The sequence below is a fragment of the Heloderma suspectum genome, chromosome 3, assembly GCF_057233095.1.
Source record: "Heloderma suspectum isolate Gila_16-S chromosome 3, 16-S_ref, whole genome shotgun sequence".
Taxonomy (NCBI): domain Eukaryota; kingdom Metazoa; phylum Chordata; class Lepidosauria; order Squamata; family Helodermatidae; genus Heloderma; species Heloderma suspectum.
The window spans coordinates 220,679,920-220,707,674 of record NC_139460.1 but is presented as its reverse complement, the minus strand read 5'-3'; the positions used below and the strand labels follow the sequence as shown (position 1 = coordinate 220,707,674).

General features: G+C 45.8%; 1 protein-coding gene across 1 annotated transcript in view; it reads left to right on the top strand.

The window, feature by feature from the left end:
• PRKG1 (protein kinase cGMP-dependent 1) overlaps positions 1-27,755 on the top strand; it is a 988,282-nt gene that overhangs the window by 744,750 nt on the left and 215,777 nt on the right. Inside the window, exons 6-7 of the mRNA XM_084845722.1 lie at positions 2,354-2,431; positions 5,317-5,411. Coding sequence (XP_084701848.1) covers positions 2,354-2,431; positions 5,317-5,411 — 173 coding nt within the window. The remainder of the gene's footprint in view (positions 1-2,353; positions 2,432-5,316; positions 5,412-27,755) is intronic.

Genomic DNA, 27,755 nt, shown 5'->3' with positions numbered 1-27,755 from the left:
TATATAGCATCACCGATGCAATGAATATGAACTTGAGCATGCTCTGGTAGAGAGTGGAGGAGAGGAAGGCCTGGCGTGCTATGGTCCATGGGGTCACAAGGAGTTGGACACAACTTAACGACTGAACAACAACAACGCACGATCAGAATTGGTTCACTTTACATTTCATGTGTAATATCCTATTGTGCCCATGCTGTCACTGCAGCGACCACTTGCACAGCGGGGTTTTAGTGCTTCTAACAACAATCTGAAATGAGTAGAAATGGCTGTTTCCAGAATGGAGCAGGTCAGTGGAACTATCAGAAAGGAGCTCCGCTCATCTTTCCCAATCTGGAAATCTGCATTTCTGCTCATTTACAATGTTACTTTTAGAAGCACAAAGGCTCTGCTGCACAAGAAGTTGCTCCCATGAGCACAATGGAACAAGTGGAGGTGGAGTGGCCCTGTTGGATACTGCTCAATAGCTTATAATTCGAGATAGCTACAATTTGGTATAACTCTTCAATATTGCAATAATTTTATTGTTATGATTTGGCAGTCATTAGTGGCAGAATAGTGTGTGTGTGTGTGTGTGTGTGTGTGTGTATGTATGTATATATCTGTATCTGTATCTATATCCATATAAGACCTATACGTGATTATAAGTGCATAATCCTATTCATGACTACCCAAAAGTAGGCCCCACTGAGCTCAATTGGACTTTTTCCCAAATAAGTTGGAGCATTGCAGACTAAATTACTAATTCATGAATGTTTCATATACAAATATTTTCTTTTGGAAGTTTGGAATCCACTCTGGGCTTTGGTGGATAGGGCTGGGTATAATGCTACCATATAAATAAATTTGTATTCTCTAGTTTTTAAATCAGTCTCAGAGCTGCTTGAAAATGTATTCCAATTGCTCCATTAAATATTAATGGATTTAGGGACCTCCATTTCCATTTGAATATGTTTTCCTGCATTCACTGCTCTAAATTAATTTGGGTATAATTTCTGTTATATGTATTCTGGAAAGCAATAGATGGATTTTAGTCAGTTTTTCCAACTAAGTGTTTGTTTAACAAATGTGAAGGACTAAGGCCATCCCCAGAGCATAGGATGTGGAAACAACCAAATAGCTATGATAGTGAGTAGTTCTATCTATGATGTAGAACCACTCAGAAACAATGTTTGTGTTTCCTGGGTAACCAGAAAGGGTTGGACTGTCATTTGGCATTAAATCTCCCACGACAGTGGAGCAAGGCAGGAAACATGCATGACTGATGTGATGCCATGTAATGCGCCAGCCAGAAAATAGCCAGGGAAGATTGCCTGGGGACTCTTTCTTGATTTAAAAGAGAACCAAGCAGCCAGGTGGAGTTGGAGCCAGGTGAGCAGTGCTTTCTCTTCCTCCTGTGTTGAGACCGGCACTGCTAGATTGATCTTGCCATAGTCCCAAACAAGAACGACTAAATAATTGAAGTTAACTAACAGTTCTGAGGCGTATCTAAAATAAGAAAGGACACTCCCCACCCCTATAAAAGGAAAAGAAAGATGCTAATCAAAGGTTGTATTCAGTATATAATCAAAGGTTATGTTCAGTATATAGAGATCAGTGTTGGAAATAATCACTTGCAAAAATAACAGCTCAAAAAAGAAAAGAAAAACCTATTAGAGATGCTGGTGAAACTCAGCTTGGCCTGTATATGAGCTTCAAGGGCTTGTAGAATTTGAAAGAAGTGCTGAATATTGTGAGGATCCAGAATTCTTTTCCAGAATCCAAGCTGGACAACAATGTTTGGCTTCCCACCAACCCTCATCCCAACTCCTCAAATGACAGGTTTCCACCACCAGGACAAATTCCCCTATGAGCTGAAAGGCAACTCAGAAATAAATAAATAATTGTGGGGTCTTGCAAGCCCCTCTGAATCCCTGGCTGCAACTGGCAACTTTAGGGCTGGGTGGGTTAGGTGGCCATTAGTTCATTTCTTTTAAAAGCCGAGCTATTTCCCAGTTTCCTGTGCCAGCCATGGGGAACCTGCCCATCTCTAAAGACTGTTGCTATTAGGAAAAAGTGAAAAACAAAATTATCACCAAAAGCAGCATTAGAAGGACCTGCAAAACATTCAACAGTTTTGTAAAGTAATGACAGTGTGATATAGTCTGTTGGAATTTAGCTATGACCAAGATGGAAATAATTTCATTTTAGTCATTTTTCTCCTTGGCATAGGTAGATTTTTAAATTACATAAGATACCAGGCCTGTGTAGTTTAAGGCTTGTTGCACTCCTAAGGGTTATTTTATGAAATGGCAAAGCTGTAAGCTGGGTGACAAATTCTGATTCCTTTTTTTCTTAACATTTTTTTTTTCTGCAGACGCACTATGAAAATGGAGAGTACATTATCCGGCAAGGTGCTCGAGGGGACACTTTCTTCATAATCAGCAAAGGCAAGGTAAGCTTTCATGGCACCCTATTTAAAGCAAATGTCACAAGCAATAGTTGCATATGATGGGGATGCCACTGCAGACATTGCTTTTTCTCGTAAAGCACCAAGGGGGGATACAATATTTCACATTTAATGTGAAATTTCACATTTCACAAATTTCATGTTGGCGATGGAGACTAGGCTTTCCGAAATTAAAAAAAACCCTAATTGTACATCTTGTATGTTTATTTTCTGCAGGAATCATGTGGCTATGTAGCTGTTAAAACTAATTTGCATGTTACATTTTTTCCAAACATAGAATAAATGACTCTTGTGAGCAATCCCCAGATCTGTACAAAAATATAAGCTCATTGGTTATGATACAGCAAAACATGTCCAGGACATCTGTGTGTTTAACTGGGCTTTTTATATCTGTTTTGACACAGTGAGGCCATATAAAAAACTGTCTTTGAAATGCAACATTTAAAAAACTTGATGCATATTGAAATACTGAATCACAACAATTAGAGGACTACGCAAATTAAAGATGCTGGTGAAGTTCTCAGATCTCAGACTTGGATTTGAGTTCCAAACATCTCTAACTTGGGTTAAAATCCAAGCTGGAGAAGAATTTCAGATTTCCCCAGCTGGCCATCTGAATCCCCCCAACACCCTCCCTACCAGCCTTCCAATCCCCCAATTTCCTCCCCTTTCCCCTTAAATTACACTTACCATGAGGTGTAGCAGGAGAATTCTGTAGCACCTCTTCAATAAAGCCTAGGTTATGAGAGCACCTTACTCCAATTCTAGCTTGCCTGAACTAGCTTCCTGTTTATTTTCTTGTGTAATTCAATGGTTATCAGCTTTACAATTTTATATAGGCTGCATCATATGTATCTGGTGGCTGTTCTTCCCTGTTTGCCGTGTTCATCTGAAAATTTTCTATTCTGTATGTTTTCTGTCTCAGCTATTCAGTCTGCTAGGGACCATAGCAGGGGATGAGGTTTTAGTGGTGGTGTCCACATAGTTGAACTAGTTTTTCAGAGGTATCCTCGGAGCCCTTACCATTGCCCTGTTTTCTTATCAAGTTTAGATTTTTTTTAATGCAAAAGGTAAGTAATTAATTCATAGCTGATTTAATCTTTGTTGAAATTCTCTGATGGTGCAATTTACCTAGATTACATGTTCTGTTTTATATTAAGGTTACTGCTGCTTTTACCGTTACCTTAACAATTTAATTGTGTTCAGTTTTATTTTTGTTGAATTTAGTGTGTTTTATTTTAGAAGATCCAACTTGTTGAACTTGCCTCTTATTATAGAGAATGAGTTTGTTGAACAGAAAAGGATAGAAACATGGTGCTCAGACTTACAAATCTCTCTGTCCTTCCTCTAAGTGACATAATCTGTTTGCAGTTCTTCTCTTTATCGACTACTAGTTGTGAACTTTGCTTTAAATATTTGCTTAATGTGGAGGCAAATTGGAATTACCAAGACTAGCTGGTAATGCTAAATGAACATAACGCTCATAGCGCTGGATATATGCTTTAGCTCAAAATGTATGGTAATTGGTAAAACAAAGAAGTTAATAAAGTGGTGTTCTTTATGTTTACTATAGAGGATTTTTACACCCACCCATCCACCCACCCCTACAGCACCAGCAATTGATTCCATATGGACAGTGCTCACATGGATTCAGATGAAAATGTAGGGTTTACATTGCCAGAGCCAGGCATGAAGTATAGTAATTCAAGGGGAGCTTTGGAAAGGTCACCCGTCTCTGAACAAAATGTAGTTTTGAACGATTAAACATCATAAATGGTTTAATACTGCCTTGATACAGTTCCAAAATATGATGGGCAAAGACTTATGGAAATGCAAGACTAAGAAAATGGCCCAAATCCATCTCTAGTTATGTGCAGCTAGTCATGTGTAGCAATTAGTAGCCCTGGATGGGGATACACACTCAACATTTATTTATTTATTTATTTATTTATTTATTTATTTCTATACCGCCCAATAGTCGAAGCTCTCTGGGCGGTTCACAAAAACTAAAACCAAACAACACACAATAAAACAATTTAAAATATATAGAACATTAAAACCACAATATAACAATACAACCACAATAAAACCTAGCAGCAGTACAGGAGTTTAAAATACAGATTTAAAACAGCAAAGATAAAAATTTAGAAAGCTAAAATGCCTGGGAAAATAAAAAGGTCTTCACCTGGCGCCGAAAGGAGTACAATGTAGGCGCCAGGCGAACCTCACTAGGGAGCTCATTCCAGAGCCGGGGTGCCACAACAGAAAAAGCGCTCCTCCTAGTAGCCACCCGCCTCACTTCCTTTGGCAGGGGCTCACGGAGAAGGGCTGCTGCTGATGATCTTAAGGTCCGGGCAGGCAAATATGGGAGGAGGCGATCCTTCAGGTAACCTGGCCCCAAGCCGTTAAGGGCTTTGAATGTTAACACCAGCACTTTGAATCGGGCCCGGAAATGGACCGGCAGCCAGTGCAGCTGGAAAAGTACTGGCGTAATATGAGCTCGCAGGCCAGTACTTCAAACATCAAAAGATGCTTCTAGCAAATTCAGTGTTTATCCAGGTAGTTAACACTTTGATGTTCCAATGATGATAAAGCACTGAAACAGTGCTTTTTCCTAAATACTCAAAGTTCTACACTTAAATTATCTCAAAAATACTTGCAACAACCCAGTATTATTGTCTCCATATTCCAGATGGAGCCTGCAGTTGGAAGATACTGGCTTTCCAAAGGTCACCCCAAGAGTTAATGACTGAGCTGAGATTTGAATGGAGAACTTTTCAGTGTATAGCTCTTGTTCTTACCCAGTACACTACACCCTTTCAAAACCAGCACGCTACACCATTTTTTAATCACTGTTTTTTTCTAATCAGGTAAATGTTACCCGTGAAGATTCACCTGGGGAAGATCCAATCTTTCTCCGTACTTTAGGAAAAGGAGATTGGTTTGGAGAAAAAGCGCTTCAGGGGTAAGTATTAAACCTTACCTAGATGCACAATTTAAATTGGCTTCAAGTAATATTTGTCTGAAGCAGTCGCAAAATTAGTTAGCATCAACAGTATTACGGCATTATAATGAATGCTGTGCTGAGATTGTAAGTTAGAAGTAAAGGAAATAGACTTCTCTGGCATGATTCACTTACTCTTTTTGCATTTAAGGGGCAGATTGATTGCATATCATTTACAAGAGCTCAAAATTATATGTTAATTTTTAAGAAACAAAATAATATACATTAGCATATTCTCTGTTACTTTCATTTTCTATTTTATTTTCTTTTTCCCCTTCTCTGTGCTGATCTTCTTTTGAACATTGGAACAAGCGAAAAATGCTTAAAATAAACAGCAGCTGGGTAGGGGAGGTAAAAATAGACTTTTCAGATTTGCAACAATCACTTCATGCTTGAGTGGTGAACACCCTATGCCTGGTGAGGCAGTTTACCAATGGTGAACTGCTGGTTACTGCTGTGGAGTGAGCAGTGGAGATGGGGAATTCCCATCCTTGGGAGTACTGGAAGAGACAAGGAGTGCCTCACTCAGCATTGTGCACACTTGTGATCACTGACTGGATAGGCACCCCTCGTTAGTGCCCCTATCAATTCAGCAGCTGCATGCTTGCATAGTGTTGAGTGAAGCACCACCTGCCTCTGTTTCAGCCTTATAAGCACTTACAAGTAAGGGTTGGAATTGCCCTCCCCCTTTCTTGCCTCACATTATGGAAATTTGTTTCAATTTGTCTTTTATGAGGATTTATCCAGTTCTTACCTTCCAGACTGGACATGAACTCGGATGCAATCTGTGGTCAAAGTCCGTACATTTCCAAGCTCGCAATGAGATTTGCAGATGGAAAAATGCATTTGACAGCATACATACACTTGAAAAATGTGCATGAAAAAATGTGTACTTTTGAAAAATGTACACAGATGCATTTTAATCGATGGGAGAAGAATGCATACGTTTCAAAGATGCATGTAATTGATGCATACATTTGAAACAATACACACGAAAATATGGACGGCTTTTCATGCAAAAAGAAAAAACACAAACCTCTCAATCTGATATGGACTCAAGTTGGAATGAGTTTTGGAATGAAATTTGGAAGACTGGTGAACTTGAGTTTTGCTGAACTGCACATCCTGAGCAGTGGCAGGTCTGACTGCCAACCACCTTACGGGCCACTTTTGCCATCTTTTTTCAAATTACCTCATTGTTTAAGATAAATAAAAGTAGAATTATTTATACTCTAACATTTCTGTTGTTGCAATTTCAGAACTGTTATATCTTTTAATTGCAAGTCTGTGGACTCTTATTTGGAAGTAAGCCCTATTGAGCAAAGTGGGACTTCCTTTTAAGTATGGATGAACAAATCCTATGCATGTCTCCTCAGAAGTAAGTACCATTGAATTCAATGGGACTTACTCCTAGGTAAGTTTGTATAGGATTGCTAAGTTCTGATGTGCACATTAGTCTGGGAGATGTCAGGCCAGTTCATCTTGGAATTCATAAAGATCGAATTCCTCAGGCATCTCTACTTCTAAGATTATGCATTATGAATTAGTGTTTACCTGTGCAGAGTTTTATTGTAAAAGGTAAAGGTGTCCCCAACCAGTCGTGTCCAACTCTAGGGTGCGGTGCTCATCCTAGGGGTGGACGAAAGTCCCTTACCTGTCCTCGGAGCTTTTCGCGGTGGGGGGGAGGCGCTTCGCTGCTCCCCCCGCGAAGTTCAGGCCGGGGGGGGAGGCTTCCTGCCTCACCCGGCTGAAATTCAGGCCGGGGGGGGAGGCTTCCCACCTCGCCCGGCCGAAATTCAGGCCGGGGAGGAGGCGCCTCGCCTCGCCTGGCCGCGAACTAAAAAGTTAAAAAAAAAAGGCCCCGTGATAGGCTACGTGATGATTAACGTAGCCTATCATGGCTAGATCTGCAAAGTCAGCCGTGATAGGCTACGTACATCATCACGTAGCCTATCACGGGTGACTTAAAAAAAAAAAAAAGCGCGTTGGCCCCCCGAAGTTTCGGGGAGAAATTCTCCGCCAACCCTAGCTCATCCCCGTTTCTAAGCTGAAGAGCCAGTGCTGTCCGAAGATGCTTCCATGGTCATGTGGCCGGCATGACTGAACACCGAGGTGCACGGAATGCTGTTCCCTTTCCCGCCGAGGCGGTACCTATTTATCTACTTGCAATTTCTTGCTTTCGAACTGCTAGGTTGGCAGAAGCTGGGACTGAAGACGGGAGCTCACTCCGTCACGCAGCACTCGGGTCTCGAACTGCTGTCCTGCCGACCTTCCAGTCTGCAGTTCAGCGTCTTAACCACTAAGCCACCGTGGCCCCAATAATTGTACAAGTCCATTATTTCTTGTAGGAAATATATAACAGTTATTCTCTTTAAAATGTTTGAACACACAAACTGCTACTCTATATTCTTCCCATTATATACGTATATAAAAAAATTTCTTCATTAAATTGACTTAAGAATTTGTGACATCTTAAGAGAAAAGACCAAGCAAAATTTCAGCAAAAGACCAGGCAGAGATGAAGGATGCGTTAAGTAAAATAAATTCATTGACAAGGGTGCACAGGCAATTTGTATACAGTAAAATACTCAACTCAAAACTATGTTAATATTTGAAACTAGGGTGAAACAGTGGCATTATTTATCAAGCGTACTCAGTTTTGGGGGGGCGGGGGTTAATTATGCAAATGCTTTTTGAAAGCAAATTTCTCAGCTCCTGCAGGACCCAGATTGCTAATAACATTGTTTGTTTGAGCAAGCCTTGATGTCAGTAATATTAGTTGAACTGCGGCGATATATCTACGTATTAATGAAATATCCTGGCAAATAGTGGTCTAAGATAAGCAGCTGGTATATTATTTCCACTGATGGGATCATTTTTACCACCTGCGTTATAGCATTTAAGTTTCAAAGACCGTTTGGCATTTTAGCTGTGTGTTGTCCATTGAGTCTCATATTGAACAAGACCGTCAAAACAGTGCTGTGAATATTTAGTCTGTGATTAGAAGATGTTAAATTTGAGAATTCTGACTTGGGAATCTACGCCACAGACGTTGCTGTAGTATGGGTCCTTCCTGCATCACATAAGAACTTGCCACAATCCTCAGATTTTTTCATCAGCAGGATGACAAGATTTGATATTTTAAAAATTCAAATGTGGGAGAAACTGAAACGGGCAGATTCAGCCATCGAGGCCCAGGGCTTTGAGTGCCTACTCTTAAAACTCTGGGTTTGAATCCTTGAGTCTTCAGCCATGTGGTGCTGAATTAGGAGCGACACCTCTTTTTTCTGACAGGCTCCTCATCCAACAGCTGTATGGCAGATAGGTACAATATGGTCCTCTCCATGTAGGAAGTAGTTGGACCTATTGAATTTGTATGGCGCAGATGAGTGAGTATTTTGGTAAGGTTTTACCAACGTTTGCAAATTCTATTCATATTTGGCATGGAAAGAACTCAAGATTTTAACAATTTGAATTTGAGAGAAAGTGAAACTGACAGATTCATCCATCCCTAGCCACATGAGAGGAGCTCGCACTGGAAGAGTCTTCTGGAAGTATGATTCTGCGTAACATTGCCCCCTTTTTTGCCACTGCAGCACTTTTTTTTTTTTGCTGCTGGTGAGGCAAATTCAGAGGCAATGGGAGCTGCAAAAAAGGCGGCGGGGGGGCGGGGGCAAAGGTAGCCCACCCATGCTGTATGCGATGATTCCCATCCGGAGCTGGCTGCACACTAAACTGCATGGAGCAAATTGCATGCACAGGACAGGAGCTCTGTGTGTGGGCCACATGCTACATTTGTATTGGAGCCACATATGGCTCCAATACAGGAGCTCTGTGTGTGGGACACATGCTACATTTGTATTGGAGCCACATATGGCTCCAATACAGGAGCTCTGTGTGTGGGCCACATGCTACATTTGTATTGGAGCCACATATGGCTCCAATACAGGAGCTCTGTGTGTGGGACACATGCTACATTTGTATTGGAGCCACATATGTCTCCAATACAGGAGCTCTGTGTGTGGGACACATGCTACATTTGTATTGGAGCCACGTATGGCTCCAATACAGGAGCTCTGTGTGTGGGACACATGCTACATTTGTATTGGAGCCACGTATGGCTCCAATACAGGAGCTCTGTGTGTGGGCCACATGCTACATTTGTATTAGAGCCACATATGGCTCCAATACAGGAGCTCTGTGTGTGGGACACATGCTACATTTGTATTGGAGCCACATATGGCTCCAATACAGGAGCTCTGTGTGTGGGCCACATGCTACATTTGTATTGGAGCCACATATGGCTCCAATACAGGAGCTCTGTGTGTGGGACACATGCTACATTTGTATTGGAGCCACATATGGCTCCAATACAGGAGCTCTGTGTGTGGGCCACATGCTACATTTGTATTGGAGCCACATATGGCTCCAATACAGGAGCTCTATGTGTGGGCCACATGCTACATTTGTATTGGAGCCACATATGGCTCCAATACAGGAGCTCTGTGTGTGGGACACATGCTACATTTGTATTGGAGCCACATATGTAATGGGTTATCTCTGTGCGTCTACTGCGGATAATCTGAACTGAAAAGAAAATAAGTCAGTACAAAAACAGCAGTCCGGGCATGGGGGGACCTTTTGGCAGAATCAGGCTCATTACATGCTCTTTTGGTCATTTGATGAAGTACAATGTGAATTGCGAGCGGAGACGGGCTAAAGAAGACACAGACAACAAAGTCTGGGTTGAAAATTGGGCCACATTTATTGATAATATCGGCAGAGGGGTACCTAGGACGGGCACCTGACTGTGTCAGCGACTAGCAGGCACTTCTTGGGTGAAAACACACCCAGCCTGAGGGTGGCGGTGATCTCGCCACCCCTCCGGACTGCCCCTTCTTGGGGAGGTAGACCTTCCCCTGTCACCCCCAACCTGGTGCCTCACAACACCTGGGAGAGTGAGGGGGGTTGGTCTCCCAGGCAACCCTTATCCCCCGCCGAGCCGCACAACCCGTTCGGGCGGCCTCAGGCGTCACCTGTCACCATAAGGTGCCTCTGCATGCACACCATCCCTAATCTCTTTCTGCTTTTGCCCGTCCTAGCCGCCACAGGAGTCACAAGCCTAGAGCTTGTGAAACTCCCCCCACCTGCGCAGAAGAACTTCCCGCAGGCCCCTTTGCAGATCAGACAGAAACATGTTATTCACTACATGAGACAGGCAGACACCGTCCTGCCTGTAACGCTCCCCCCTTGTCCACGGAATTTCCGGTGGGTGGTGCATCCATCACCCCATTCGTGTAGGCCATAGGGATGGCGGAGAATTTCTCCCCGAAACTTCGGGGGGCCGAGCGCCAACGTGTTCGGCCCCCCGAACAAGTTTCGGGGAGAAATCCTCCGCCCCCCCGCCCCCCGCCCCCCCCGGGATGGGACTTACCTTCCCTGAATGTCCCTCCCAGCAGCGGGTCCGGCTGGTGGTTCGTCCGGTGTTCGAGCGGGGCGGGAGCGGCAGCCGGTCTTTCGACTGGCTGCCGCCCCCGCCATTGCAATGAAAGAAAAAAAAAAAACGTCCCCTGATAGGCTACGTGACGATTCACGTAGCCTATCACGGCAAGATTTGCAAAGTCAGCCGTGATAGGCTACGTGAATCGTCACGTAGCCTATCAGGGGACGTTTGTTTGTGTTTTTTTTTTACTTTCGTGTTCGCGGCCGGGCGAGGCGGGAAGCCTCCTCCCCGGCCTGAATTTCGGCCGGGCGAGGCGGGAAGCCTCCCCCCCGGCCTGAATTTCAGCCGGGCGAGGCGGGAAGCCTCCCCCCCCCCGGCCTGAACTTCGCGGGGGGAGCAGCGAAGCGCTCCCCCCCACCACGAAAAAGCTGCGAGAAAAGGTAAGCGACTTTCGTTCACCCCTAGTAGGCCATAAGCCATTTCTCTGTGCACTTTCCGACATGCCCTGCCAATGGCAATGTCATTCCACACCTTCCAATTGATCCATGGGAGCAGCGAGGACTGCAATAAGGCTACTTTCGGCCAGGTATGCCGGACCACCTGCACCTCAACCAAGGCCTGTTCGATCAGGTCCTTGGCTGGCTTACAGCCGAAGTCACTCCTCTCAATGTGCAGCACCTGTACCTGCGGAGGAAGACTGACAAAACTTTGGTGGAACAGGGTGAGGAGGGGGGACTCCCACCATATGGCCTGTCTGTGAAGCCACTGGATCTTAATGTGTCAGGGTGACAGAAGCTGAAATCCGAAGTTGACATACAAGCCCTTCGTGCAGCTCAAAACATCATATTGTGCCCATGTAAGAGCACCCATTCCGGCGTACGTCAAGTCTGCTGGACTAAGGAATAAGCACATTAGGGCAAGCAAAGGGAAAATTGTGTCAGGAAGAAGCAGGCAACTTGCGAACGCACGCCGGAATGCTGTGAAGCGCCATTTTCAAACTGCCATAACGTGCCTGTGAGAGAAACCTCCAGCGGCTGCCATGGAGACTACTTCAATGCAAAAACAGTGGGTTCTGAACTGAAAATTACCTAGGCCTAGCAGGGTAGAGCTACTGTAGAAACTGCCCAGATTGCCATTATGTCAACGGTAAGTCATTGAAGTGATAAAACAGAGGCCCCTCCTCGGACCCGTGGCATTCCATAAAAACCCATAAGGCCCCGACTGGGCATAACCCATTGACTTGTGTTTGGCCGTGGGCCACTGCCGTGTAGGGATGTCAGAGAATTTTGCCACAAATCTCTGTTCCAAGTAAAACGTGTTCCCCCTGTTGGGGTAGTGTCTTAAAAGCCCGAGTAGCGGCACCATCTGAACCGGGCTGGGGCCCACCAGAGGGAGCTGTAGCCTGCCCCCGGCTTCCTACTGCCTCGGCTTTTCCGAGGGGGACCCTGCCATCCCCAGCTTTGGAGAAGAGATGCACGAGTGCTGACTGCTACAAAGGGAGCACTCATGATGGAAACGGCATGGGTTCTGGGAGTATGTGCCCTTGGGGCTGTATTCCCAGCACAGACAGCGGTGCTGAAGCACCAGACCTGCAATAGGCCAAGGGCCAGTGCGGGAGACAGCCTGGAGAATGTGGCCACTGCCAGATCTGTCGCCAAAACCCGGCCGGGAAGGAGTCAAAAATTGGAGCCAAAGGTCCCAGTCCATCAGGTCCCAGCGCAGAGAAAGGTCAATAGCGGCCCTCCTGCAGAAAGCCTTGACATAGGCCAGCCACACACCTCCTCAGGTGAAAGCCATTATGAGAAGGGGTAGCCCCAGCGGCATCGCAACTTGCCAGATTAGCATAAGGATCTAATATGCCACTTACATGGATGTCCGAGCGGGCAGGGGCGGGGCAAGGGATCCTGAGTTAATCCAGCAGAACCCTGTAAGATGCTGAGTTAAGCGGCTGGGGCTACAGTGGGGTGTGACTGACGGAGCTGCAGGCGGCCCGGGCGTCGTGTAGGGAGATGACATTGGGAGGGACGGCCGCCCCTGGGAGGTAAGCTAAGGCAGCAACCCCAAGGCCCTGAAGGTCGCCCATCTGGCCAAGTGAGGCGAGGTGCGGTCATCTCACCCATATCCGGGGCAGCCGCGCCCGGGTCTCCGGGAGCAAGGGGGACGATATTGTTTGCGGTGCTACTGATAGAGATGCCCCAGGAGGTGGTGTGCCACCTGGGCGAAACTGAAAAGACAAGATGTGGGCCTCAGTAAGGTGGAGGGCCTCCATGTCATCCAGACACGCTGGATCCAAGGTGGCTGTGCTCGGATCCCCTACCAACAAGGAGGATGATGTTGCTTGGGTCACTGCCGACGGAGATGCTGCAGGAGGGTGGGTGTGTGCCGCCATAGTGAGCCTGCAACGGTGAGGTGGAGGCCTCAATGGCGTCCAGGTGCACTGCAGTGGAAAACAAGAGTGAACATTGCGTCTGTTGTCATGTCTGTTTGGGATGAACTGCCGTGGCTTCGCCGAGCACAGCCGGGGGGGGGGGGGAGGTGATCCCGGGAGTACATTCAGCTGCTTCCAGATGGTGAGGCTACACCTCCTTTCCCCTAGGTATTTATTCATTTCATTTATATCCTGCTTTTCTTCCACTGTGGAACTCAAGGTAGCCACACATGGCTGCCAGGCAGACTCCTCTCCAAACGCAGACCAGACCCAGACCTGCACAGCCCCAGTCAGGTAGCTGTCTCATGTGCACTCTGACTATGCATGGGACCTAGTTAGGACCTTGGGCCCCAAGGTGTGGGCCGCTGTCCTGGCGGTTCGCAAGCCAGAGTTAAAGGCCTGAGGCCCAAAAGCCTGTTAAGGGGGGTTCCAGCCAGCAATTGCCCTCCCCACAGACCAAACCTGTGGGCTGAGGGGCCCGAAGAAACCTGGCACAGGTGGTGAAAGCCCCAAGTGAAGGCCCAGGGGCGACAAATCAGGGCAGGCCTGGCGGTCGCTGCGCTGCAGGTGGCAGCATGCCCGGCAAGCAGCCTGCTGACTGACAGAGGCCACTTACTGCTGCGATGAACCAGGGCCGGCTGGATCAGGCCACCGCATCAACCGCGGCCTGAGGGCTGGCGGCAGACACAAGGGGAAGGCGCCGGGGCGTGCATGCGGCCCCTTGTGGCCGCCGACGCCTGACAGGCCCAGACAGAGCTGGCAGCCGCCGGCAACGGGGACCCCCAGGAGCAGCTGAAAGAGCGGGGCGCGCATGCTACCTGGCGCGGCCGCCAACGCCCAACAGACCCAGCTAGAGCCTGCGGCCGCCGGCATCAATGACCTGCAGGTGCAGCCCAGGGCTGCACCCACCGCCGCACGAGTGGAAGCGGCGGCACAGAGGGGCGAGAAGGGGCGCGAGATGGTGCGGCGCTTAGAGCGATCGCTTGCACCCCCAAGGAAGTGTCGCGCGCCGGCAGCCGCAAGAACGGGGCCAGCGGTAGGGAAACTTCAGGGGGCTGAGTGCCAACGTATTCGGCCCCCCGAAGTAGTTTCGGGGAGAAATTCTCTGGACCCCCCCTGCCCCCCGCCCCCCCCGGGATGGGACTTACCTTTCCCGAATGTCCCTCCCGGCGATGGGTCCCGGCGGCGGTTCAGCAGGTCTTCGTCAGGGGCGGGGGCAGCAGCTGGTCTTTCGACCGACTGCCGCCGCCGCCATTCCAATAAAAGTAAACACCCCCCCGTGATAGGCTACGTGACGATTAACGTAGCCTATCACGGCTAGATTTGCAAAGTCAGCCATGATAGGCTACGTTAATCGTCACGTAGCCTATCACGGGGGCGTTTTGTTTTGTTTTTTTTACTTTTTATTTCGCGGCCGGGCGAGGCGAGGCGCCTCCTCCCCGGCCTGAATTTTGGCCAGGCTAGGCGGGAAGCCTCCCCCCCGGCCTGAATTTCGGCCAGGCGAGGTGGGAAGCCCCCCCCAGCCTGAACTTCGGGGGGAGAGCAGTGAAGCGCCTCCCCCCCACCGCGAAGCAAGCTGTGAGACCAGGTAAGTGACTTTCGTGCACCCCTAGCCAGCGGGTGCCCGCCGTTGCACCTGCCGCCTGTCATGGAGTGGGCGGCGGCGCTCAGGAAGGCCGTGCCCTGGGTGAGAGGCGAAAAAGCAGGCGGGCAAAGCCGTCCCCTCGCCGAGACTGCCGTCGGCTCTCCCTGGGAGGGAGGCAGAGCTTAAGGCAACTCTGCCAGCCCCTCCTTGCATGGTGGTGCCACTGGGGGTGCAGCAATGTCTGGCGGCCATGTCCTCTCACCCCACCCACCCACAATGCCCCCCCTTTCAGCCAGACAAGCTGGCGCCGGCGTTAGGGCATTTCTGTATATAATGCAAACAGTGGGAATTATCCAGCCTAGGGATATACAAAAGTCACTTACCTGTTCGCGGATTATGTTGATTGTGTGTGGGGGGAGGTGTTCCGTCCCTCCCCCCAGAATCCTTGCCAGGGGGGGAGGTGCTCCGTTCCTCCCCCCTGGAATCCTCCGCGGCCAGCTGTGCTCCGCAGCAGCTCCGCAGAGCAGCCAGAGAAGGAGAAGGTCTTTCATGTATGATGATATACGATGTATTACTATATACAATGACAATATTCCCTGATTCACTAGTCTGATGAGTGTTGTCATTTGGGGTACAGTTTCAGGATGGTTTCTGAGAACACAAGATACCTAGAAAATAATAAGTGGGACCTGCAATAAAAAGTTGCAGTGTGGAATGCTCCTATTCCTGGTTCAAGCCAGGTAGCAATGCCCTCATCCATGATCCTCCATTCCATTCTCTCCACCGTGCTCTACCAGTTCTCTGTTTTTTCCAGTGATAGCAATTTCATTGGGCTGTTGGGGAGGGGTGCCACCTTCATCCCCCCCCCATTTTTTGTTGTACTTCTGCAACTCTTGGGAGTCCTCTGAGCATACTGATCCCACCCTCTTGTTTGTCAGTAGCCCAGTTTTGGTTACATAGCTGTCGTTACACACCACATGAGTTCGCAATTTGAGGGAGCAATGTCCCAGCAGGTTGTCTTAGAAACCTTCTGACATGAGCAATTCAGAATGAGGGAAAATTGGCTTTCTTCGCCAAGTGAAATAACATGCATATTCATAACATGCAATCCCTGATACAAACATGATATCAGGGAGGCTGAGGAAAGAAACGAAAGTGCTGAAGCAGCAGCTCTGTGAGGCAAAGTGTCACAGAAAAAGTGTGAATTAACACAAAGGAAGAGGGGGGTTTGGAAGAACTGCTGGCTCCCGCAAAGGTGTGAAATTTGCTGTAAAAACAATCAAAGCTTTGGTTCAGACCCAATGAAAATATTCTCCCTGAAACTGAAATCAGATTGTAGAACAAAGTCATCATTAGAGGGCTTTACCCCATCCAACTGTCCTCATGCTATAAAGGAATATGTTTGTTTCATGCATGTGAGGTTGCTGTAGTAAAGCCCTTATAAACTCTCATAATATTTCTCATTTTGACTAGCAACGTAGCAACAACAGCCACCTCACATGCATAATTCCTGTAGTGCATTATTGCTAATAGCTCATCTAATTCAATATGCTTATATTCATAATAATAGTGTGAATCATAAATGTGATCTACAAAAAATGAGTGTAAACTCAATTTGTAATAGGAACAGCTATTTATAATAGGTACAGCCAGTACGAGCTGTAATAGGTATAGCTATTACAATTTGTAAATAGCTGTACCTATTTGTAACAGGTACAGCTATTTCCAGCATGGAGAGGACCATATTGTATCTATCTGCCATCAATACAATTAGGGGAAAGATTAGCAGGTGCTTACATTTGTTAGGGATGGCAGAGAATTCCGCCACGGATCACGGTGAGGCCGAATGCCAGCGTATTCAGCCCCTCGAACTCCGTGGTGGAACAGCCTGCCCCCCCGCCCCCCCACAGATCCCCCCCGGGATGAGACTCACCTGGGGCGGATCTTCTGGGCAGCGGCGGCTCCGGCGGTGGCTCCGGCGGCGGCCAGTCTTCCGACCGGCTGCCGCTGCCGCCATTTCCACTCTTGTAAAAAAAGAAAGAAAGAAAGAAAGAAAAAGAAAGACGTGATAGGCTACGTAAAGATTTACGTAGCCTAACATGACTAGGTTAAAAAAAAAAAAACATGATAGGCTACATAAATCTTTACGTAGCCTATCATGGCTGGGTGGGTTAAAAAAAACATAAATATTTACGTAGGCTAAAACGGGGAATCAAAAAGGGATGCAAATAGCGCCCGCTACACTATTTGCATTCCCCTTTATTTTTGCCGTCATAGTCTACGTAAGTATTTACAAGATTAAGAGGGCAAAACTGCCGCCATTTGCGTACGTGGTTGTTGTTGTTTTACCCAGAGCCCTCCGCGGCCGGAAATCCGGCTGCGGACAGCTCTGGCCTGATTTGCGTTGCCCTTAATTTCGCCGTAGTCTACGTAAATCTTTACGTAGACTAGACGTGCCAAAATAAGGAACGCAAATGGCGGCGCCCATGGGCTGCCGCCATTTGCGTACGCACTTTTTTTTTTTCAAAGTCACCCGTGATAGGCTACGTGATGATTTACGTAGCCTATCACGGCTGACTTTGGAAATCTCGCCGTGATAGGCTACGTAAATCATCACGTAGCCTATTACGGGGTCTTTTTTTTTTTTTTTACTTTTTGTTTCGCGGCCGGGGAGATGGGGCGCTTCTCCCAGCCTGAATTTCGGCCAGGTGAGGCGGGAAGCCTCCCCCCCGGCCTGAATTTCGGACGGGCGAGGCGGGAAGCCTCCCCCCCTTCGCCTGAACTTCGGGGGGAAAAGCGAAGCGCCTCCCCCCCCACCGCGAAGCCAAGCTGCAAAAAGGTAAGTGACTTTCGTACATCCCTACAGACATGAGGGATGACCAAGCAAAAACAAAGAACATCTGCTGGCCAAACTCTAGGACAGTTATGGGTTTCAGAACAAAGTGTCAAGGGCTCCTTGGAGGGCTCTCTCAGTCTAATCCAGTAGCCAAGTCCAGACGTAGACAAAGGGATTCTTTTCAAAGCTTTATTCTTCTTTTACAACTTACAACTCTACAGGAAGCAGCAGCATCCCTATGTCCTAAGTTGGAACAGTTGGTCCCCGTTTGAAAGGCAATTACTGGCAGACCCCTGAATATAAGGACTATGGAGAATCCCTCCCCTTTTCCCTTGGATCCTCTGGGCGCAACCGTTCTTTGAGCGCCAACCGGACGCTACGCCTCCTTTCCATGCTCTCCATTTGGCGCCGCTCTCTGCGTCTGCGCTGCGCATCCAACCAGTCTGCTATCGGTGCTGGGTCACTCCCTGGACTGCTTTCTAATCTAGGAATGTTGGTGGGAGGAATCTCTGTCAGCTGCGGGCCCTGGGAAAAAGGGGCGCGCTCCTCTCCCAGGAGCGACTGCTCTTCCTCCGCATCAGAACTACTCTGGGATTCTATGGGCTCAGTGTCCACCCTGACACAAAGAGTACAAAAGTCTCGGTGGCTCTGAGATTGGTCCCAGGATGGGCAAAAACAAAGAGAACAATAATTTAACTCTGGGGAATGAGACGAAAGTTCAGAGAAGTTCCTGGTCACTTGCCTGATGTTGCTCCAATGCAGGAAGAAAAAGTAGGGAGTAAATAAAACTCAAAGTACAGTGAACTTTTTGGCTTCTTTTCTTGCCCTCTACTAAAAATTGGTGGCTTCTGGCTTGCTTATTTCAAGTTTTGGGAATCAGTTTTCAGAGTTGGCGACTTAGCCCTAGAGGTTCTGAAACCTGCCTGCATTTGTAGTTTAGAGAATAATAGCCAATCGAAGTTGCAGATGATGTCCCTCTCTCCTGCCCGACTAACCCAAGCAATCAATTGGAACACCAAGAACGTCTCTTGGGTCATGGCGCAGCTCCATGTCTGCACACCAACATCCCCTCTGACAGCTGAGCCAAGGGACAGGGGATGCTGGCTTGTGTGTGGTGGTGGTGCCACAGGAATAGCAAAGACAACAGTGGAAGGGACGTGCAGTCACCAGGCAGCTATGCCTTATTATACCATCTCAGTGCTCAAAGAATTCTCATCTACCTCCAGACTTATTTTCATGGGGTAACAGAACAGAAGCGCTGCTGATGGTAACTTCAATTTTGCTCTTGGATGAGTTTGATCTGTTTTGCTGTCTGATGGACCATTTGAAAAATGCACTGCGCCTTTCTGCTTGCTGATATATATTGTTTTTCTTTAAAAAAAAATCTTGTTAATGCCCTTTTGTCCGCAAGCTTTGCTATGCTGTTCCATGCGTGACATTTCCCATTATAATAGCCATTTTCTATGGTCGGATATATATCTACAATGTGTTCTGTATCATTATCGCACACTGGTAACTTAAATTAATGTCATAGTGGTCTTTTGTGTGTTCTGTATGCAGACAAGGGAGACGAACGTTTCCATACGATTTCTGTCTTCTACAGGAGATGGCAATATATGCTGCTTACGTTCCATGCAGTTTTGCACTGAAAGAGCATCTGCCTGCCCTGGAATCTTTTGGTCCTCCTTGTGCTTCCCTGTCTAATGTGCATTTCTTTTTTGCCTGTACTCACTAGAGTTATAAGAATTACCATGGCTAGCAAGGGGGAAAATGCATTATGCAAGGTTAGAGCATCTTCAGATCTAGAATTTTTTAGAGCATAAAATCTATATACAGTTCTGTGGAGTGTAAAAGGAGCCAAATACACTCTCTTGAAAGTTTATAGATGAAAGTCTTTGCCCAGAAATCAATATGAGTTAGAGCACTAATGCATTGTGGCTTGGGCAATGCTGCTGATTTTTATATCTGTATGTGTGTGCATGTGTATTTTAATTATTCAGCAGCACAAAGGCAAAGATCTTAGCATCTATCCTTTGTGACCAAGATGCAGTGAGGTTTTCTGTGAAGTATAGGCATCTTATTTATCATACGTTTATGTGTTTCCTGTTACACACAAAGCTGAACAAAGAGTAGAGTAGGGTATTCTTTCCCCTACAGAGAGCAATGTTCCAAAAATACAGCCTATAGGAATGAGCCTCACAACTCAGCAGATCAAATAGGTCTTGTACAGCAGAAATAGGTCTTGTACAGCATATACCATATTGATTGTATTGATTACAGCATAATCAATAATTTTGTATGCTCCACTTTCATTTCAGTCCAACCTTTCAAACTACAAGAGTTCATTCAGCAGCATTGAATGGGGGAGATACTGCCAAATAGGAATACTGGAAAAGAGCTGGGTACCATGTTTAAATGGATCATAAATAGCAGTGATGGATTTGGGGGAGGGTGCTCTCTGGCATTTTTCTGAGTCTGGGAGATTCTTGGTCTCAAATGTCATGGAAAAACAGCCATCCACGGTCTCTCTATAGCTTTATTAGGGTCATCAAAGTAGCTGAAACAAAAACAATTAGGATAATCAAAGCTGAAACAAAAACAATTGGTTACTAGTCAGTGTTCAAAGTTTTGAAAAGTTTTATTTTTATTTCGAAAACCAATTATTTCATATGAAGTTTGTTGACATCATTTGAACAATGATATAATTGGCAGTCCTTAAGATACAAACCATATTGAATACTGAGAAATCACTTAGAATTCAGCTTTTAGACATTAAAATCCAAGGGTGATATCCAGTGTTAGTTCTACATAGAGTAGACCCATTGAAATGAATGAGACTTCAGTTAGTCATAACTACCTTGTCCCATTCATTTCAGTGGGTCTACTCTACATAGGACTCACTTTGAATACTACCCCAAACGTTTGCATGCAAATCCAGAAATTCAAAATGTGATTTGGAATCCACCACTATTATTTATTTAGTGTTATAGCAGAGTTGGAGGGGGAAAGCATTCTTGTCCATCAGAGACCAGCAGAGAAGGGTGATGGATTATCTCTTAAATTATTTTCATCCAGCTGCCAGAGTAAATTTTTCTGCTCGAGTGAAGTTTTCCCTTTTCTCACTTCTCTTCTCTGAATTTCTGTTCTATATGGTTTTACCATCATTTTAGAAAATGCTTTCCTTCCTTCACTATCACAAGCTACATAATACTCTCTGAAAGGTGATATTTTAATTCATTTTTGTTTATTTTGAGATGTTTATCCTGCCAATATGGCTTCATCAAGGTGGGTTACAATATAATAAAGTAAAAATAAAATCCATCATGAAAACTATAGAAAACTACAATCATAGCATATAAATAACCTAAAACCAGCAACTAAACAGTAAAACTAAAGTTATCCCACACACTCTGTTAAAAGTAATGTAATGGTGTTTACTTAATTTGCCTAACTGAGATGTATACGTTTTCATAACTGCTTCTTATTTACTATAGTGCAAAGTGTTGAAATACTTCAAACTTGCTACATTTCAGAGTACATATATGCCTGGTGCAAGTTCACAAGAAGGGAAATGGCACAAGCTACCTGAAAGTTCCCCTGGCCTGCACAAGCCCCATTGAAATGCCCAGGACCTGTGCAAGAGCTCTGATGCAACTCCCTAACAGAACTATGGGTACTGCAGCTGACCCAGAAGGTGTGGTCTTGAGCTTAGGCTCCCTGGGGTCAGGAGCTGGGAGATAATAAAGCTTGAAGTGGAGTTGTGATATTCATATTAATTTCGATAGCACTTCCATTTTAGTGACACAGGAGAACTTCTAAGCAGATTCTGCCCAAAATTCAGAAGAGGATTGCAACTTTCTACAAGATTTCAGCTACACATTGAGATTCTGTTGAAGCTAGTATCTTGTAACTAATAGAAGTAAGCTGCTGCTTCAGTCCGTTGGTCAGATCATATATTCTGTTTCCAAACTTCAGAGATGCCTGTCATTATGTAGCCAAAAGGGCAGCGCACATGCTCACGAGAAAGGTATGGGAAGACTTGGCGGAAACCCATTTGCAGAAGTACAAAATGAAAAACCTTGAGGAAGGGAAGGGAACCCAGAAGCAGCCCCATAAGGGATTCCTGCATTGAGCAGGAGGTTGGACTTGATGGTCTTATAGGCCCCTTCCAACCCTACTATTCTATGATCCTATGATTCTATTGCAGTTTGGAGGGCTGTGCCAAGAGAGAGCAGGTTACAATGTAGTCCACTGTTAATACTGCGGGTCTGAAGTAGAGCTAAGGCTCATTTAAGATTCCCAGTCAAGAATCTCCTATATCTCTCAGGTTGCAGCGAAGCTCACTATACTTAAAATGCCCGCTCAGACCTCATCCCAGGCCAAATCAAGCACTCAGTTACATTGATGTTCCATTCACTTACATGCAAATTCGTTGCACTTTTAAATTTTGAAAAACCAATTAAAGAAAAACAAAGAGTCTTGTGGCACCTTAAAGACTAATAAATTTAATATGGCATAAGCTTTCAATTTTTGCACATGAAGAAAACCAAAGTTAGATTAGGGACTCCTGGTGTGAACCTTTTTTTTTTTTCAAACCACTCAGCCACAGGCTCAGGTAATACACACACATCAAGGATACACTCTTTCCCCCCCCCTGTCTAACTTGCATAGGATTGAGCCCTTAATTTACTAAATTCCTTGCCATTTCTCTCCACCTATGCTGTTGTGCATTTAAATGCCATTTGAATCTAAATTTATCATTAAATATCAACATGGTGCATTAGATATGGAGACTGATTGTATAATACCATGCCTTTCATTTGAATCTCCATAGTTTCTGGTTCTTTAACACAATTATCTTCCATTTCTGTGAAGAGTAAGATTTATTGGACAATTTATCAACAAATCTAGAATTTATTTTAGTAATCTTGGTATAGTATAAAACATGACAAATGAGAGCCAGCATGGTGTAGTGGCTAGAGTGCTGGACTGGGAGTCGGGAGATCCGGGTTCTAGTCCCCACCCGGCCATGGAAGCTCACTGGGTGACTTTGGGCCAGTCACATACTCTCAGCCCAACCCACCTCACAGGGTTGTTGTTGTGAGGCTAAAATGGAGGAGGAGGAGGATTATGTACGCCACCTTGAGTTCCTTGGAGGAAAAAAGGCGGGATATAAATGTAATAAATAAATAAATAAATAAATAGAGTTGCTTAGTCTGTAGGTTCCATGATCCTTGGGAAAGGCTTCGGACAGGGTGTGAGGGATAAAGTCAAGTTAGGGGAAGCTTTAGTGTAGGTTAAGATGTTACAGACAACTATTTAGAGCCACTGCTCAGACTGTATTTACATCTACAATCTGCAGAAACTTCCGAGGCGACTTGTCATTTAGACATTGCAAACAAGTTCTTGAGGTGAAGTGCTGAAGTTATTACACAGGTAGCTGGTGGCATTTGTGCATAATGAATGTCCAAAGCCACTGTGGAGAGATTTCTGATGCTTTCAAGAGTCCGTTTGCACGGATGCATAAATGAATCCTAATTTTGCTTCAAATAGGCCAAGTGCTTATAGTTTTTGGTCCTGAGCAGATTAGTAACATGACTTAAATAGCAATCCTGTGGCCCCTAGACAGCATCTGGGGGGCCATATGATTGTTCAGTTTCCTGGCTCTGAGGTCAGAGACGGGACTATGACCTCAGAGCCAGGAAACTGCACTCCCCTCCCCTGCCCCCTCACAGCCAGTACAGAGAGAACCATGCTGGCTACCTCTTCATGTCTGGAAAATGGAGCATGGAGACAGGGAAAAGGGGGCATTCCCAGGGATGGGGAGGGGAGGAGACCGGGGTAGCTGTGGTACGTCGTTTCTTGGGGCTGCCCCAGTGTTCTTCCCTCCACCTCATAGGTGCTGCTGCCAGATGGGTGAAATCACCTGTCTAGCAGAAATGCAGGGTGGATGGAGCATGGAGACGAACATCGCCTCTGCTGTCCTCCTGCCCTGCATTGGATATTCGGCAGCCTCCAAGTTTGGAGGCTTCTGACTATCCACATAGGGTTGTGCCATTAATGTATAAATGGAAGGGATGAGTGGGAGAGAAAATCCGTGGTGGTAATTGCTTCAGTAAAGATGTTCTCCTCCACACAAATATAGGGGTAAACCTGTGAGTTATGAGATGTGTGAATGTATTTGCCTTATGTGCTCAAAATGGAACAGCTTGAATATTTGCTTTTACCATTATATTTCTGTAATGTGGCAAACCAATATGTAGGGCATGGAAATCCCAGTAGATTAAGAAAGAATATTACAGCACTACTACAGAGCTGGCAGCACTATTGTACGTCCCTACAGTGGGAATAAGATCTTACGCTGAACTTGGTGAAAGTTTAGAGATCTTTATTCAGTACGACAATGAAAAATGCTGAAGCTACATTGTGTATAAATAACCACTGGGCCTCCTAATGTAAAATATGCTAATCCAGACATTAGAAATGTAATAAGTGACTTCATGGGGAGGGGCAAGGAATGTCATAAGGGATGGAATGTGGAAGATACTTAGATACATTTAAAACATCTACGTAGACCGCATGCTTTGGGATATTTTATTTGCTCAAGATCCTGAGAGCATAAGCATATACACCATGTCCTGTCTATATATGTTTAGCCAGAACTAGTGTTATCTATCTATCTATCTATCTATGAGTGAATAAGAAAGTTTCTCTGGGTGGTGTACAGTAAAAATTAAAACATTAAAAAGCAATAAGACAAAAAGATAAAATGCAAAGCAGAATAAAACCAGAAACAACATAAAGCAAGAATAAAACCAGCAACCGTGAATAACATTAGTACAAAATATCTAAAAAGCACTAAAAGATTTTAAGATGGAAAGGCTTATGAGAACAAAAAGATCTTTACCTAACACTGAAAAGACTACAACACAGGTGCCAAGCAAGCCTCTCTCTGGGGAGGGTGTTCCACAACCAGGACACAAAAAGGCCCTCCCTCTAGCAACCACCTGTTGCACTTCATTTGGCCGGGGCTAGGGTTGGCGGAGAATTTCTCCATGAATCTTTGGGAGGCCAAGTGCCGACGCATTCGGCCCCCTGAAAGTGTTGGGGAAATTCTCCACCGGCCCCCCACCCCCCCAGGGATGGGACTTACCTTCAGCGAATGTCCCTGTTGGCGGCGGGTCCCGGTGGCGTTTCGGCGGGGGCAGCGGCCGGTCTCCCGACCGGCTGCCGCCACCGCCATTGCAAAAAAAAAAGTAAAGTAAAAAAAAAACACACACTCGTTATAGGCTATGTACCGATTTACGTAGCCTATCATGGCTAGATTTCCAAAGTCAGCCGTGATAGGCTATGTAAATCGTCACGTAGCCTATCACGGGTGACTTTGAAAAGAAAAAAAAAAGCGCATACGCAAATCGCGGCTCCCATGGGGCGCCGCCATTTGCATTCCTTATTTTGGCACGTCTAGTCTACGTAAAGATTTACGTAGACTACGGCGAAAATAAGGGAACACTATTTGCGTTGCCCTTATTTTCGCTGTAGTCTACGTAAATCTTTACGTAGACTTAGGGATGGTGGAGAATATCTCCCCGAATCTTCGGGGGGCCGAGCGCCAACACATTCGGCTCCCGAAATCGGCGGTGAAATTCTCCGCCCCCCCGGGACGGGACTTACCTTTGGCGAATGTCCCTCCCGGCGGTGGGTCGCGGCGGCAGTTTGGCGGCGGTTTGTCGCGGGCGGGGGCGGCGGCTGGTCTCCCAACCGGCTGCCACCGCCACCATTGCAAAAAAAAAAAACTAAAGTAAAAAACACACACACACACCCGTGCGTAGGCTACGTAACGATTTACGTAGCCTATCACGGCTAGATTTCCAAAGTCAGCCATGATAGGCTATGTAAATCGTCACGTAGCCTATCACGGGTGACTTTGATAAGAAAAAAAAAGCGCGTACGCAAATGGTGGCGCCCATGGGGCGCCGCCATTTGCATTCCTTATTTTGGCACATCTAGTCTACGTAAACGTTTACGTAGACTACGGCGAAAATAAGGGAACGCTATTTGCGTTTTGACTGATTTCCAAAGTCAGCTGTGATAGGCTACGTAAATCGTCACGTAGCCTATCACGGGGTCTTTTTTTTTACTTTTTGTTTCGCGGCCGGGGAGACGGGGCGCTTCTCCCCAGCCTGAATTTCGGCCGGGCGAGGCGGGAAGCCTCCCCCCCTTTGCCTGAACTTCGGGGGGGAAGCGAAGTGCCTCCCCCCCACCGCGAAGGCAAGCTGCGAAAAGGTAAGTGACTTTCGTACATCCCTACGTAGACTAGACGTGCCAAAATAAGGAACGCAAATGGCGGTCCCCATGGGAGCCGCCATTTGCGTACGCGGTTTTTTTTTTCAAAGTCACCCGTGATAGGCTACGTGATGATTTACATAGCCTTTCACAGCTGACTTTGGAAATCTAGCAGTGATAGGCTACGTAAATCGTTACATAGCCTATCACGGGTGTGTGTGTTTTTGTTTTTGTTTTACTTTTTTTTTCGCAGCCGGGTAGACAGGGCGCTCCTACCTGGCCTGAATTTCGCCGGCGAGGGATGGGGCGCCTCCCCCCCAGCCTGAATTTTGGCCAGGCAAGGCGGGGCACCTCCCCCCCTCGCCTGAACTTCGGGGGGAGAACCGAAGCGTCTCCCCCCCACCGCGAAGCAAGCTGCGGGACGAGGTAAGTCCCTTTCGTCCATCCCTAGCCGGGGCACCCACAGAAGATCATCTTAAGGGTATCAGAAGATGAACTTAAAAACTGGGGAAGGTACATGTTTCAGGAGGTAATTCTTCAGGTAACAGGGCCGCAAGCCATTTGTCAGCCTTGCTACCTCAGATCCTTTAGATGCCATGGATTGTAGCTGTACCTTGTGCATCTAAAGTGTGTACCCTACCACTGAGCTATCTCCCTGCCCTATAGTAATAGAAGGTACCTGTTATCCGAGTTGTACTTGTTTATTATCATGTTATTTTTAATCATCATAATAATTGTAGTGGTTAACATCATCCTGGAGAACATAGAAGAAAAGGCTGCAGTTCTATGAATTGGGCATATTACCTTATGTTTAAAAATAAACTTCCAATGCTGAACATTTTATCACTTTGGGCAGCGAGATTATAGTTTCCTTTTTAAAACATGTGTTCAAGAACATAGTTAATACATTCTGTCTCAAATATTAAGGGCATGTAGGCAGCTTAAACGGCAACCCTGCCGAGGTTACAAATAGTCTTAGATACTATTTATATTCTCATTTGTTCCAAGTTTATTGATATGATGTCACCATTTTACTTCTTCAGTTGTGAGTAATTTATTTGAAAATAGTTATTAGAATCTGAAACCCAGTATACTATACTAATTCTTTTTTTATTGGCTTATTTTTTTACATGTAAACCTTACTTTTGCGTAGGCCTTCTGGAAAATGGTAGAAATAAAAATACATTTGTACTATTGATGGTGTCGGCAGAGATTAGTTTAACTGAGTTCAAGGGTATGATCCAGCCAAAGTTAAGCATTTTAACATACCACAGAGTTTAGTTCAGTAGGAAAGTTAAGTATCTGTTATTAAAAAAATATAAAATGTTGAAGCACATTCCAGACAATGTTAAGCAAGTCTGTTGTTGTCAGTCGTTAAGTCGTGTTCGACCCTTCATGACCCCATGGACCATAGCAGTAGCACGCCAGGCCTTCCTGTCCTCCGCTCTCTCCCGGAGCGTGCTCAAGTTCATTAAGCAAGACTAATGCTTAATTTCAAGGGAGGGATAAGCAAACTATTAACTGTCCCACTGAAATCAGGAGTGCCTCAGTTTGGAGTGCTTACATTTGGCTGGATCGTGCTCCAATATTTTACAAATTCATTGTCTGAGTGGCATTACCACTTATATCTGTTATAGTACTTGGATCTGACACTTGGAGATGTTTTGGATACGATCATCTGACTGCAAACATAGGCTTGAGACTCTGGTCTTGGATATGCTAAAGGT